The 16,715-nt window shown below is 35.4% G+C and overlaps 2 protein-coding genes across 6 annotated transcripts in view; one reads left to right on the forward strand and one right to left on the reverse strand.

Annotated features, from left to right (window-relative positions):
* LOC107729851 (exocyst complex component 4-like) overlaps positions 1-2,989 on the reverse strand; it is a 42,635-nt gene extending 39,646 nt beyond the window's left edge. The window contains exons 1-2 of the mRNA XM_016540563.1: positions 2,892-2,989; positions 653-842 (exon numbers count right to left, since the gene is read on the reverse strand). Coding sequence (XP_016396049.1) covers positions 653-842; positions 2,892-2,971 — 270 coding nt within the window. The 5' untranslated portion in view covers positions 2,972-2,989. The remainder of the gene's footprint in view (positions 1-652; positions 843-2,891) is intronic.
* A 5,326-nt stretch (positions 2,990-8,315) lies between these two features.
* chchd3a (coiled-coil-helix-coiled-coil-helix domain containing 3a) overlaps positions 8,316-16,715 on the forward strand; it is a 70,720-nt gene continuing 62,320 nt past the window's right edge. For 2 of the 5 annotated variants that reach the window (XM_016540565.1, XM_016540566.1), the window contains exons 1-3: positions 8,316-8,543; positions 9,763-10,066; positions 10,301-10,426. In XM_016540565.1, the coding sequence (XP_016396051.1) occupies positions 8,463-8,543; positions 9,763-10,066; positions 10,301-10,426 (511 nt within the window). In that variant the 5' untranslated portion in view covers positions 8,316-8,462. Of the gene's footprint in view, positions 8,544-9,762; positions 10,427-16,715 lie in introns of all 5 variants that reach the window. The other 3 variants (XM_016540567.1, XM_016540564.1, XM_016540568.1) reach the window with 3 other exon arrangements.

The following is a 16,715-nucleotide window of genomic DNA, read 5'->3' on the forward strand; positions in this document are numbered from 1 at the left end:
CTCCAGGGGTCAGTGAAGAAGAAACAGATACATATTTGTAATCAATACTTTTATTCAGCAAGGATACATTAAATTAAAAAGCATCAGTAAAGACATTTATAATGTTACCAAGGATTTCTATTTCAATTAAATTGTCTTTCGAACTTTTGAACTCTTTATTAAAGTAAAAAATGCATCACAGTAGCCACAAAAATATTGAGCAGCACAACTGTTTTCAAAAATGATAACAATAATAAAAGTTATATGATGCTATTTAATGTTCTTATTGTAATATATTATAAAATGTTACAAAGAAAACCTAGCTTTATTATACAGGGGAACCTGATACGCCTGTTATGATTATGATTTTTTTGGGATTAAAGATTTAATTGTATGCTTTGCTCATGTCTCTTACCGTGTACACCTAAAACATTTTTTATATTTTATATAGGCCCATACAATTTTTTTTTTAATGCTGTGAAAATAATATTTTAGAACTATTAAACTATTTCTCTTTTTTTGTGAAATCTTGCTCCACTTTTATATTCACTCTGAAGCCCAGCAAACCTGAATATAATATAATATAATAACCCTACCACACAGACAAATCAGAAAGCTGCCCATATTTACACTTGTTTGGGTGTTGCCGAATGCAGATGAATGTGTTGCACACCTGTTTGATCTTGTTGCGAGAGCTGGTGATCCTCTCTGTGATGCTCTGGTAGGTTCGGATGGCTGTGGTGAGCTCTGTGTAGTGCTGAACAATCAACTCATCCACATCATGGTCACACTTCTCATAGGCCTCCTCCAGACGGCCCTTCTCTGTCTCTCGGTCCTGCACATCTTCACTGCTGGACAATGTCCTGACCAAAAAATAGCAAACATATGCTACATCAAACTGTACCAAACTGTTACATTTTACAAAAACACACTACTACTACTACTACTACTACTAATAATAATAATAATTTCATATACGGTATAATATTATATTATTACATCTTTGCCTGGTTCATCGGGGTAAATAAAAAAAAAAATTGTAAATGAATTAATTAATGAATAAATAAAGTAAAAGTTTATTTATTTAGTTAGTTATTTTTAAATAAATAAAAATATTTTCTTTGTTAATTTTGGGAATGAATGGGTGAATGAATGGATAAATGAATCAATTAAAAGAAATTATAGTAAACAAACAATAATTATTTTGTAAAAATTCTATTAATTTTTTATATATATATATATTTTTTTTTTTTGTATATAAAAATTGTATAACCAAGACAACATATACCTACTATAATCATGCAATATACCAACTATAATCATGCAATTCAATAATAAAAGACACATGCCCATGACATTTCTCTAGCATCTTGGCTTTGGCTTTCATGCTATTTCTGACACTGGAAAATCGTGATTGACTGCAGTACGCTTAAATCTTCCAGAGCCAAGGCTGCACTCAATCTAAACTCATCCTGTCATCATTATGTTGCAAACTTTCAGATAGATGTAGTTGGATTTTTGGCCATCACAACACAATTTCACAACAATCCATCATCAGACGCCCACCCACTCGAGGAGACCCGCTGGGGCCGGTGCCAATCCAACAATGTCCCAGACCGCAGACTGCCAGACATCACAGCTCAGCTCTCAAAGTCTGTCCAGACTCATTTCCAGTGGTGTGGCTTTAAAATCAGAGTAAAAGAAGGCAGCACAATCTCCCAAAAGAGCTCATTACATTCATTCCAGTCTCTGGAGCTAAGAAAGATATAGAAAGAACGACTGAGAGACAGAATCCAGTAGGGAAAATTCCCTTCAAGCTCGCAGTGAAGCACAGATCATGTAGATATGGGTTCGGCCCATAGACTCGCTCTTTTTTGACCTCACTCGATTGCCCATAGGACATCATAATGGAAACGGCTGATGGGTAAAAAGCAGATAAAAGAGCTGTGAAGCAGAATGATGGATTTCTGACAGCTTATCAGCTCAGCTGTGCTCAATGGAAGAAAAAAGGTTTAATTTATGTAAAGACAAGGTTTGATGCTGTGCATGTAATATTTGGGCAAAAAGTCCATTACAAGTCAACCACGCATTACCAAAATCATGAATATGTACTGTAACTATATCCATCAATAAGGCAGCAACTTTACCACACTATATTTGGTTCTGGCTGCCATCTATCATCAGTTGAGATGTTTTACACCATAAGGGCCTCAAATAGCTCTCTTCGGATCCGTCATATCTTGGCAATGGCATTTAATATGTACACAACTTCCAGCCTTTTCCCTGCCTGGCCTCAAAAAAAAAAACTGTGCAGACAAGAACTAATCTGTGAATACATATTATTACGTAATATGCTACTAATTATATTTATTATATTACGTATAATACATTATAATACATTTTTCATATCATGCTGCATTTTCCACTGCAATCTATTAGATGTTCTATTCTTGTACTTTAACGCTATTGCACTTGCATGTTGTGATTGTGTTATTTAAGTTAAGTGTAGACAAACAAGACAAATAATCAGACTGCGTTTATGATGTTCAAACAGTGCTGTTTAGGTAAACAGTTCCCTAGGTACCATCTGTTTTGAAACTCAGTCCTGTCAAAACATAAGCACTGTCCATTTTTAAACACGTTTTGAAGTATGCCTACAAACTCTGTGTCATTCAAAAGACCTCACAGCAAACTAAAAACTTAAGTTTATGCAAAGGAAAGTTTCTTAAGATAGACTTGTCATACAATTCATAAGTGTAATAAAATATGAAAGAATGACAGGATGTATCGTTAGCAAACATGCTAAGCGGTTATCCATTCTGGTCTTTTTCCGTAGAAATTCCGGGTGCAAAGATTTAACGCAGTCAAAGTCAAGCTGGCCGGCACAGACATTGTAAAAATTTCGTGCTCACCTTATTACAGATATAAGTAAACCGGAGGGGTCTTTGCTTTTGGAGACAGCGCTCCGGTATCTGCCTGTGTCAGCTGCCATCTTTCCGCTACTACGCCCAAACACCTCGTGACGGTCTTCAGCCAATGGGAAGCCGCCATCAGCAAAATCAGCTGATTGTAGAGAGATCATAGGGAAATGTAGTTTTTTGCTGAAAATGCCTACAATAGTCTCTCAGTCGTCTACAAGAAAATATGGGCATGTTATGAACAGTATGCAGTGAGGGACTGTAGTGATGGGAGGTCGCATGCGCACTCATTTCCCACGACTCGGTTCTTCGAACATTTCGTATGAAAGAAGAAGTTATAAAAGATTCAGTGATTTTTATGTCATCACATGTTTCAATAACAGTATGAGAATCGCTTATTGTATAATTTCCACCTAATAAACTATAAACTTGCAAGGTTGGTTTTTCACCCCATTGCTCATTTTGTCAGCAATTTGAAGAAATAATTACACACTTATTTTGTGTTTTGGATTGCCTGTTGTTTTGTTAAAAGTACTTTTTATTTATTTATTTATTTATACATATTTTATTCATATTACTCGCAAAATTATATACAATTTACATAAATGTACATTTAAAAATATATACCATCTTTTTTATTTTCAAGAAAGATGTTGGTATATATTTGAATTATTTAAGTAACTTTGGAAATTATATTTTTCTATAGTGTAATACTTTTAATTTAATGTATTGTAATCCTCTTAGAATATTCTGTTAATTGTCTTTTTGTAAATGTTGTCTTCTTTGTTGCAATAAAACATTAAACATGTTGCTGTTTTTCATTTTATTTTGCTGTTTATTGTTTCTGTTTCAATAATAAACAGTCCCATTTGTCCATTTAAGTTGCAGTCATTATTCAACTCATTAAAAAATGCAATACATAAAATCTAATGAAATGTACATATCAGTCAACTCTAAAATTCCTTTACATATTTTACTGAAAATGTTTTTCCTTTTTTAAAAGTACTAAAAGTACTGTTCCAAAAGTAACTTAATGTACATTTAATCTTGAACAAATCATTGTTCATCGGGGTAAATAAAAAAAAAAATTGTAAATGAATTAATTAATGAATAAATAAAGTAAAAGTTTATTTATTTAGTTAGTTATTTTTAAATAAATAAAAATATTTTCTTTGTTAATTTTGGGAATGAATGGGTGAATGAATGGATAAATGAATCAATTAAAAGAAATTATAGTAAACAAACAATAATTATTTTGTAAAAATTCTATTAATTTTTTATATATATATATATTTTTTTTTTTTGTATATAAAAATTGTATAACCAAGACAACATATACCTACTATAATCATGCAATATACCAACTATAATCATGCAATTCAATAATAAAAGACACATGCCCATGACATTTCTCTAGCATCTTGGCTTTGGCTTTCATGCTATTTCTGACACTGGAAAATCGTGATTGACTGCAGTACGCTTAAATCTTCCAGAGCCAAGGCTGCACTCAATCTAAACTCATCCTGTCATCATTATGTTGCAAACTTTCAGATAGATGTAGTTGGATTTTTGGCCATCACAACACAATTTCACAACAATCCATCATCAGACGCCCACCCACTCGAGGAGACCCGCTGGGGCCGGTGCCAATCCAACAATGTCCCAGACCGCAGACTGCCAGACATCACAGCTCAGCTCTCAAAGTCTGTCCAGACTCATTTCCAGTGGTGTGGCTTTAAAATCAGAGTAAAAGAAGGCAGCACAATCTCCCAAAAGAGCTCATTACATTCATTCCAGTCTCTGGAGCTAAGAAAGATATAGAAAGAACGACTGAGAGACAGAATCCAGTAGGGAAAATTCCCTTCAAGCTCGCAGTGAAGCACAGATCATGTAGATATGGGTTCGGCCCATAGACTCGCTCTTTTTTGACCTCACTCGATTGCCCATAGGACATCATAATGGAAACGGCTGATGGGTAAAAAGCAGATAAAAGAGCTGTGAAGCAGAATGATGGATTTCTGACAGCTTATCAGCTCAGCTGTGCTCAATGGAAGAAAAAAGGTTTAATTTATGTAAAGACAAGGTTTGATGCTGTGCATGTAATATTTGGGCAAAAAGTCCATTACAAGTCAACCACGCATTACCAAAATCATGAATATGTACTGTAACTATATCCATCAATAAGGCAGCAACTTTACCACACTATATTTGGTTCTGGCTGCCATCTATCATCAGTTGAGATGTTTTACACCATAAGGGCCTCAAATAGCTCTCTTCGGATCCGTCATATCTTGGCAATGGCATTTAATATGTACACAACTTCCAGCCTTTTCCCTGCCTGGCCTCAAAAAAAAAAACTGTGCAGACAAGAACTAATCTGTGAATACATATTATTACGTAATATGCTACTAATTATATTTATTATATTACGTATAATACATTATAATACATTTTTCATATCATGCTGCATTTTCCACTGCAATCTATTAGATGTTCTATTCTTGTACTTTAACGCTATTGCACTTGCATGTTGTGATTGTGTTATTTAAGTTAAGTGTAGACAAACAAGACAAATAATCAGACTGCGTTTATGATGTTCAAACAGTGCTGTTTAGGTAAACAGTTCCCTAGGTACCATCTGTTTTGAAACTCAGTCCTGTCAAAACATAAGCACTGTCCATTTTTAAACACGTTTTGAAGTATGCCTACAAACTCTGTGTCATTCAAAAGACCTCACAGCAAACTAAAAACTTAAGTTGATGCAAAGGAAAGTTTCTTAAGATAGACTTGTCATACAATTCATAAGTGTAATAAAATATGAAAGAATGACAGGATGTATCGTTAGCAAACATGCTAAGCGGTTATCCATTCTGGTCTTTTTCCGTAGAAATTCCGGGTGCAAAGATTTAACGCAGTCAAAGTCAAGCTGGCCGGCACAGACATTGTAAAAATTTCGTGCTCACCTTATTACAGATATAAGTAAACCGGAGGGGTCTTTGCTTTTGGAGACAGCGCTCCGGTATCTGCCTGTGTCAGCTGCCATCTTTCCGCTACTACGCCCAAACACCTCGTGACGGTCTTCAGCCAATGGGAAGCCGCCATCAGCAAAATCAGCTGATTGTAGAGAGATCATAGGGAAATGTAGTTTTTTGCTGAAAATGCCTACAATAGTCTCTCAGTCGTCTACAAGAAAATATGGGCATGTTATGAACAGTATGCAGTGAGGGACTGTAGTGATGGGAGGTCGCATGCGCACTCATTTCCCACGACTCGGTTCTTCGAACATTTCGTATGAAAGAAGAAGTTATAAAAGATTCAGTGATTTTCATGTCATCACATGTTTCAATAACAGTATGAGAATCGCTTATTGTATAATTTCCACCTAATAAACTATAAACTTGCAAGGTTGGTTTTTCACCCCATTGCTCATTTTGTCAGCAATTTGAAGAAATAATTACACACTTATTTTGTGTTTTGGATTGCCTGTTGTTTTGTTAAAAGTACTTTTTATTTATTTATTTATTTATACATATTTTATTCATATTACTCGCAAAATTATATACAATTTACATAAATGTACATTTAAAAATATATACCATCTTTTTTATTTTCAAGAAAGATGTTGGTATATATTTGAATTATTTAAGTAACTTTGGAAATTATATTTTTCTATAGTGTAATACTTTTAATTTAATGTATTGTAATCCTCTTAGAATATTCTGTTAATTGTCTTTTTGTAAATGTTGTCTTCTTTGTTGCAATAAAACATTAAACATGTTGCTGTTTTTCATTTTATTTTGCTGTTTATTGTTTCTGTTTCAATAATAAACAGTCCCATTTGTCCATTTAAGTTGCAGTCATTATTCAACTCATTAAAAAATGCAATACATAAAATCTAATGAAATGTACATATCAGTCAACTCTAAAATTCCTTTACATATTTTACTGAAAATGTTTTTCCTTTTTTAAAAGTACTAAAAGTACTGTTCCAAAAGTAACTTAATGTACATTTAATCTTGAACAAATCATTCAGACCGTTTTTGTGAACTGGTTCAATCAAAAGATCCAACTCAAGAGAATGTGAAAGAATATTTTACAAATCAGACATACAACTATGGGAGAAAGACAGAGCGAAAGGTGTAGGTTGTTAATTGCTTTCTGTTTCTAGGATATATTGCTCTAGACCTGCTCCCCTCTATCTCCTGACGATCTCTGCTGTTACAAACCACAGAGGAAAGGGCATTGATTGTGTGGGAAGGGGTCGATCTGGCAGTCTCCTCTTTGACTGATGTGTCCGTGAACAGCAGAGATAACATAGAGGCCCATTTTGTACCCCTTCAAAAAAGGAAACAATCACGGAGACTCTGAGGTTATTTTTCTTATAACTCCTGTGAGCCTATAGTCAGATCCAGAAGTTCTTATCAGCTTCCTCTGAGGCCCATCATTTCTGAGCAATCTATAGTCCTTTGCTGATGACACAGGACTGAGGTTATTTCTCATCACTTGAGCAGGATAAAAAGTTGTCATGATGATGACACCTGAGGGCATGTAGACAAAGACAGCCACCCACTAAAGGACAGAAGACCCACATGCCCACAGCTCCAATTTGACATGAGGACTTCAGGAACATATTTTCTACAGTTGCCTGTTAAGCACTTTTGGGACAAAAAGAATGGTTACAATACGAGATTTTAAAAAATGATAGCTGCTAAGCTGCTAAAAAAAAAAAAAAAAGAAAGAAAATTACTTGCAATTACTCTAAATTACTCTAAATTACTTGCAATACAGTATATATATATAGATTAAAACTATTTTTATATCAATTTTGTTTTAGCAAATAATGGTATTTAATGATGAATAATGAATGTGTGTGTGTATATAGGCTACATATACTTATCTCTTTTAAACAATATGTATATGAAATGTGTATCTACATAATGTATGTATGTGTATATATAAATATATACACACACACACATATAAATATATATATATATATATATATGCTGTTTGGATTGTGTTCAATGATAATGTTTGTTGTTTATTTAAGGAGGTTTAATAAAGGTTAAAATCACGAGGAGTGTTTTTCTTTACTAGAATTTACAAATGAAAAAATGAAATCTTGCAAAAATATGAAATAGGAGAATGTTAAAGTAGAAGACAAATAAAGTACATTATTTACGACTTAGATTCTTTAAAGCCTAAAAAAAGCACAGACCTGTTGTAAGTCATTGAAAAATATCAGCAAATTCGATAAAATAGATATTAATTTCGTACATTGTCCTTTTAATATGAATAAATAAACTAATACATAAATATTCTTTGAAATGCATATTTTCCCTCTATTTATGTTGTCCAATAGAGACGCTAAGCACTTGCGCTCAACCAATGAGAATAGTCTTTCTTCGCCTGTGCCAAGTGGGCGGGGCTAAAGGCGGAAGCGCTGTGTGTTTCTGAAAGGGAGCGTGCGGTCCTGGCTGTGAGAGCTGTCAACTCTTTGGAGTTCATAACTACTGATCAAATTTACATGAAGTAGCTGGTTAAACACCACTTGTTTGTCCAGGAATGGGAGCTAACAACAGCACGCGTCGCGTGTCTTTTGAGTCGGACGAGAATGAGAATATAACGATAGTGAAGGGCATAAGGGTGAGTGACACACACGTCTGTCTGTTCTCCTCCAGCTGTCAAAAGCACATCACGCATACTGACGCATGGCTTTGATTCACCTCTGCTGTGATTTGAATGCATGAGCAGGATCGTGATGAAGGCCTCTAATAGTCTTAACTTATCTAACTGGATAAACATTCTGTTCCCTTACTGGACGCTTACTTCAGCTGACCTGGAAAACCAAATTAAGGTGCAATACAATCCTATTTGTGTCTCTTTAGCAGAGACACCTGTTACAGTTCAAGCATCACAATGCCAACCATGACAGCACTGTGTTCACGCCCCCCATGACTGTCGTTAAACAGTCACCCTTCACACAGCTGTTTATTTTGGTTAATACTAGTACTATATTTACTTTTGATTTGTTTTGAGTGCTGATTTTTAAAGATGCAACTTATTCACACTTGTTTTTTAGACTTTTTGTTTTGTATAGGTGATTTTCAGGGTTACACATAGTTAATGTTTAAAACTGAGTGTTGCATTTCAATAATGATTGTTCATGAAAACAATAATTGTCTAACTAAATAAATTTAGTTTAAGATATTAAAGTTCTAAAAATACACAATTACTACAGCTGAAATTAAGTTATTAATAAAAATACATTTTATTACATTAAAATAGAGATATTAAAAACAACTTCAGTATATTTCACCCTGATTGAAATCCAGCAAGTAAATTTGCATGTATGTACCAAAGGAATTAATATTTATGTGTAGAGTCATTACTTTAATATGTTATTACTTCCAGTAAATGCAGCCTTGGTGATGAGCATAAGATAAAAAAACATTTAGAAAAAATCCTGCCTATGTGTATATATGTATATATATATATATATATTACTCAGAAGTGACAGTAATGATTGTTCATGAAAACAATAATTGTCTAACTAAATAAATTTAGTTTAAGATATTAAAGTTCTAAAAATACACAATTACTACAGCTGAAATTAAGTTATTAATAAATACCTTATTTATTTATTTAAAATATGATTGTGTATGAGGCCTATATTTCTATGTTAAACTTGACATGCCATCTTAAGAAAAATCCCCCAATACCCAAATACTTTTACTTAAGTATCTGTCAAGCAGAATGTCCATTTCTAATTTACATTGTTCATCATTTATATTAAGTTTTTTTCTAAACTAGAGAAGAAAAAGTCATAAGACTGTCATTTGTTTTCTCCATTTCTGCTCTTCAGCTCTCAGAGAAGGTCATCGACCGCATGAGGGAACCCTCAGGCCCACCACAGCCCCCCATCAGAACCCCTCCTGCTTCTCCTCCCGTGGTTGATCCTCTGCCAGCACTGGTGCCAATATCTCCTCCACCTGTCACTTCCTTTCCACCTCCTTCCTTGCCAGAGCGAGTAAAACTCCCTGAGCAAGTGACCACTCCTGCACCTCCTCCTCCTCCTCCACCACCAGCAGAGCCGGCCATTTTCCCCCCACCTCCTCCTGTAGCGACAGCAGCAGCTGAATCAGTGGGTGCTGTATCAGCCCCTGCAGGTGAGTCCATTTCTCCACCTGCTGCCGTAGCTGAGCTTACAACAGCATCTCCACCTGTGGAAATAATTGCCCCACCTCCCTCTTCTAAACCCAGCACTTCTCCTCCCCTTGCTGATTCTGTTGCCTCCCCTCTTGCTTTTGAGCTTTTCACACCTCTTCCTCCCCCGGTAGAATCCATTCCTACCCATCCTATCACTAAAACCGCTTCTGAATCCATCTCTGCTCCACCTGTAGAAATAACCACCCCCTCCCCTCCAGCTGAACTTGTCGCTCCTGTTGCTTCCGCTGCTGAAACTATCCCGCACCCTCCTCCGTCTGTAGAAAAACCTGTGGCTTCTTCAACACCACCACCTCCTACCGGTGAGTCGATTGTTCATGTAATGCTGACACACATACATGCTTTCATGTGGTCTGCTTTTGAAAATATGAAGGAATAACAGTTTAAGGTATTTCACACATATTGCAAGGTGCACTTCAGTGCCTGTCATTCATGAGCGTTAATGCTACTCCTCAGGTAAATTGCATCTTGCAAGCACACTGAATGTGTTGGTACACCATTGCGAAGGGGAAATATTACACATCAAGTCATTCTGGGTAATTTTATGGAATTCAAACTTCTCTTAAACACATCAGAGTACGTGGGTGGAGAGGAGCAACAGCAATTTTCCCTGACTAAAGTGTTCTAGCCTATAACATAGTACTATAATAATAATTGTTGTGCAGAATCATAAAAAATAATAATAATTAAATAATAATAAATAATAATAATAAAAATTAATAATTAATTTTTAAAAAAATGCTTACACAGTTTTTTGAACTACGGCCCCATTTCTCTAAACTTTACACACAAAACGACAAAACACACACACAACATGCAAACACTTCATTCAAAACTATTTGAACTCTTCTAAAAATTTTATTTTTGTGTGGTAACTGTACTGTACACACAAACATAAAATAATTAGCCACATACATGCCAAACTACATACAGATGTGAAAAATGTAAAAAACTACTCTTGTGTGTCTTTTGCTTGTTTAGAGTGCACAGGAGTTTGTCATATCACATACATGCATATGCACATATACACTGTATATACAGTATGCATGTACAACTGATGAATTTTACACAGTTATACTAAATACTGAACTGACTTGAGATGTATAATGACACAATTGACTTGTTAGAGCTGCTTTACAGCAGAATTTGAATTTGATACTTTTGTGAAGTTGCTGTGAAACAATCTATATTGTATAAAGCGCTTTAGAAATAAAGTTGACTTTCTGACTTGGCTTGTATGCATATTCAGTGTATATATATGTATGTGTGTGTGTGTATATATGTACTGTACATACATATATATTATATACATACACATAGTATATAATCATATATACATATACATATTTATGTATATATATATTTATATATATACTGTATATACAGTATGTATATATATATATATATATATATATATATATAAATATATGTTACAAAACACTGAGTTTTGATTTCTAAGTGAACAAATGATGTATAAGTGTTTTCTCACATGATCACTGGCTGTAGGTCATCAGTAAATGAGTGTGGCATTTAAATGGCAGTGTTTCCCAAATGAAACAAAAGAGCTGTTGGTTTGGAATGATGTGTGTAATGTAACTGTGTTTAGAGTAGTTTTGCAAAAAGTTTGTTTTACAATAGCAAACTGTGTTTAAAGCACGTAATGTGGTCTAAAGATTAGGTATATGAGTGAATGGTTTCAGTGAGTGGGCCTCAAGTGCCACTTTTAGTGTCTGCAATTTTTAAAAACTAATACATTTTAATGTGGCAGAGACAGTGAGACATTTAGCTGAACTTTAGCTTCTTTAAATTATTATTGTAGGATAGTTCACGGATAGTTCAAAGAAAAATGAAAGTTCTGTCAACTATAATTGTTGTAGAGACTTTGGGACTGTTAGGTTCTGATCAGGTAATGGATGAGTAAACCCCCCTGGGTGCCGGTCAGAGCACCAATAATGAAGAGACAGGTGATTAGCTTTCGATGGTGTATTAGTAGAGAAAAGGAAGGGCCACAGAGGTACAAAGATCCGACATCTTAGGGATTGACGGTTGGGCCCTCCAACGTTGACATTCTGGGCAGTCACGTTGAAACCGGCGGACTGCTTCACGGCCTCGGAGAATCCAATAGTATCTCCGGATTTCCCCGAACAACCGTTCCAATCCAGGATGGTGTAACTGGTCATCATAATGGTGAATAATCAAACCAGTGATGGGGTATCAGCGACAGGTCTGCCTCGGGTATACTTTACTTCATACTGCTGTAGGTAAGCTGGAGGACGAGTATGGCGTTTAGGACGAACACCACTAACAATCTCCTCATCAGGATCCATCGTGTCAGAAGGGAATACTCATCCGGCTCGAAGGACCAATTTGTTGTAGAGACTTTGGGACTGTTAGGTTCTGATCAGGTAATGGATGAGTAAACCCCCCTGGGTGCCGGTCAGAGCACCAATAATGAAGAGACAGGTGATTAGCTTTCTATGGTGTATTAGTAGAGAAAAGGAAGGGCCACAGAGGTACAATCAAAGGTGTAGATAGTCTGCAAAATAAGTACAATAAAGAAATGAATAAGCTAAAGATATAGATAAACAATAGTAATATTTACGGTTACATAGTGAAACCAAAGCATTCATAATTCACATAATTGGCATTTCTCTACTGAACATACAGTTAAATGAAGGGAAACAAGGTATTTCACAGAAAACTACAAGTCATGAGTGATCATTTGTCCCTATGAACAAAGTTCCCATATATGGATAGAATCGTGGCGCATCGGAGTAACATTTGCATAAACAGAACGCTAATCACTCGTTCGGTATTGTAGCAGCTTAACAGAACAACATCACGTCATTAAGACATCATAACACTGATTTACATCTTGATAAAGAATGAATAATTACCCGTTAAGTAATATTCCCGATCTGGATGCTACAGAACGATCGTTACAGGACATGTCTGGGCATGTTCATATGGTACAAACTCATATAACACTGTAGCGATCACTGTAAACACAAATATAAATAAAATAGGCTTACTTTGTGGTCAGTGACTACCACCTTGATATTAAATCTGCAAAAATCCCCACGAACAAAGTGAAAGTATCATCCTTGCAGCTGACGGCTCGGACAGATCACTCAAACACAGCAAACAGCGGCAGCTCATCAAACTACACTGCCCTCTGCCGAAGTACTATTACGACTCCAGTTTCATAATAAAGGTCCCTCTTACAGGAGCCTTTAATACAATAATTGACCCTTATTTCATTCCTTTCATTTTCACACCTTTGAAACACAAATCACAATTTTTTTTTATGAAATCTGAGAGATTTTTATCCCTCCATTGAAAGTCCATTCTACCAGAACTTTGATGCTTGAAAAAGTTCACAAAAGCATCATAAAAGTAATCCGTTTATTTATACAAAGTAATCATGTATCTTGAGAAAACATGTATCTTGGATTACACTGCATAATTTATATAGATTATTTTTCAGATGTCTTAATGTACTTTTTGAAGCATCAGAGTTTTGGTGGAATGGGTTTTCAATGGAGGGACAGAAATCTCTCAGGTTTCATTAAAAAACATTTATTTGTTTCAAAGGTGAACATAAGCCTTTTGGATTTGGAATGACATGAGGTTGAGTAATTTATTTTTGGGTGAACTATCCCTTTAAGTTATTTTTTAATGCACATTTAAAAAAAATTCACAAAAACAAAGCACATCAATCAGAAATGCACACCTGCTCCCATTTAATTGAGATTTATTTGAAATACTACTGTATAGATTTTGAAAAAATTAGATTAACAAATTGGCTAATATTTTATTTTTTTTCCTAAAGGTTCCAGTCCTCTTGATGTTAGTAAGTGGGCCTGGATCCTTCCATATTATGATTCATAGCTTGTGCCTGAGTGCTAATGAAATGATTAATTCTAACTTGTAATAGAGTTAATGAATCAATGCTGTAATTAGGAGCTCCACTTAAGCCAGTTCAGCCTCCAAGGTACCTGGAACAGTATCTCCTCCCAGAAGTGTGTCGGCCCGCTCACATTTGCAACCGCTTTGCTTCTCATTAAAAGTAAGACTTTGCTCATAGATCTTTCAATCGGAAGTTTAGTTGCAGTATTGAACGATTATACCTGGGATACCAATTCGGAACCCATAATTCTTTGACATTGTCCTCAGTTACAGATATGACTTTTGGCTGAATTATGGTCCTGTCCCAAATGATGCTCAAAGTCCATTTTTTGAAGACATAATGGACGTTTACTAAGAGTTTTCTGTGACAAATTTGCTAAAACGCCTGGTATTAAAAAAATATATATATAAACAGAATGATTAAAGTTAAAATTGAACTATAAAAACTGATTTATATAAAAATATAAAAAATAAAAATAAATGTTAATTCAAAATATGAAATACTACAAAACTATATAAATATAATACTAAATAACACTGCCTTCTATATTTTAAAATGAGAAACTGGATACTTTACTGTCTCGTTGACTTCACTAACGTGTACATACTGGTAAAAAAATTTATAGCCTGAATGCACTGTAAGTCGCTTTGGATAAAAGCGTCTGCTAAATGCATAAATGTAAATGTGTAAATGAAGCCCACAACACTAGAAGTCCCCATCAAGATTGAAAGTGTAGATGAGGCCTGTTGCTGTTGTATTTTGGGCCAGTCATTATAGCAGAGTGATGCATTTCCTGTTTTGGGGCTAGTGCAGAGAAATGTTATTTAAACACATTTTACATTTAAAACGTCAGTCCACAATGTGTCCTCTTGTCAAACTGCAAATCTTATCACTAGCTATGCTCATGGACTCAGAGTGCAGCTGGTCATTGTGTTTTTCTCCATGTCTTGAATTTTTCTGAGCTGTGAGCTTTCTCGCTTCCACCTCCACATAATTAAGCACATCTAATATGTATCGAAACAGTGGCTCTAAAAAACTGTCAGCTCAAATACATGTGAAAATTTCTATGTGTGCCCTCTCGGCCCTTAATAGTGGTGTTACCTGCAGAGATGCGCAGATTCCGTAGGCTGGAGCTGACACTATGAACTGGCTCTACTTACAGAGAGGGAAAAAGAGACGCCCGCCTGCATCACACATAACGAGACAGCTCCCTGTTAATGAGACACAGATCTGCTTAATGAGCTCTACCATGGAGGCTCACACAGGCTTTTTTTTCCTCTATCCATCTATCTATAACTCCCTACATCTCAATCTGTCTCATGGTTTCTCTCTCCCACGTGTAAGTTTTTTTTTTCTTGCTCGCTCATGATTCCGTGGTATAATGATGACAGAAACTCTTGTGATTTATCTAAGTATACATCATTCTATTACATAAATACTCTCGAAATGCATGTCGTACTTTTTAGAAACCGTGAACCCAGTACTTCTCATCCCACCACCTTTGAAACTAGAAAAACTTGCTTGCTAAAACTTTTTACCCTTATATATACGTGTGTGTGTGTTATATGTATGTGTGTATATGTAATTATATATTTGTTTATAAATGTTTATTTATTTTAGCAAATGTTCATCCTTTATTCAGCATTATTTGTAATCATTAGCAGTGTAAATATTAATTAATTAATTTATTGATTAATTCATTCATTCATTTATTAAGGTATGTATTTATTCAAAAACTGTTTTAAAGGGATACTCCACCCCAAAATGAAAATTTTGTCATTAATCATTTACCCCCATGTCGTTCCAAACCCGTATTGATTTGAACAAAAACAGTGCATCCATGCAGCGCGGCTGACACAGAAGAGCGTACGCTGCCTGCGTTCAGCGGATGTTCTCCAAAATGGCACTACGGTGATGCGGAGAGACACAGAGGTGACGAATTGTTGAATAAAGTCATTATTTTTTTTTCTTCGTGTACAAAAAGTATTCTCGTCGCTTCATAACGTTACGGTTGAAACACTGATGGCAGATGGACTATTCTGACGATGTCTTTCATACTTTTCTGGACCTTGACAGTGTAATTTACTTGGCAGTCAATGGGACAGTCACAAGCCTCCCGGTTTTCATGCCTTTTCTTTCAGTTTTCACTTGCTGAATATAATAATATTAATAATAGTATAATAATTAGTGATATAGGCCAGATTTTGTAGGCCAGAGTAGTTCTCCCAAAAATGAAAATGGTCATAATTTATTTATTCATGTCATTTCATGTCATTTGACTGCCATTCTTTGGTGAATTGAAAAGTGGTGAACAATTACCAAACAATGCTTACTTAAAGTTTGTAGCTATTAAAAATGACCATATGGAAACATTAAGCCTCAGCTAAACTTAATGCTGTGACATTTTCTGATCTCACTCCTTAAATTTTGTCCCTTTGTCACAGCTCTTCTTGCCTTAAGAGGCTCAGCTCATCTTCTGAGGTCAAAGGCTGTGACCTTAATGAGGGACATTGATTATGTGCGCCCACGAGTGGAGGTATTAAGAGATGCTGTGGATGATCGAGTCCATCACTAAATCACGGCAGAGTCTCTGCGCGTTGTGATTAGACGGTGGTCAAGGTTGATCCTCCTACACATTCTCAGCGTACCATGAATATTCATACGCAAGGCCCGTTTCGAGA

The sequence above is a fragment of the Sinocyclocheilus rhinocerous genome, unplaced genomic scaffold, assembly GCF_001515625.1.
Source record: "Sinocyclocheilus rhinocerous isolate Xijiao unplaced genomic scaffold, SAMN03320098_v1.1 scaffold848, whole genome shotgun sequence".
Lineage (NCBI taxonomy): Eukaryota > Metazoa > Chordata > Actinopteri > Cypriniformes > Cyprinidae > Sinocyclocheilus > Sinocyclocheilus rhinocerous.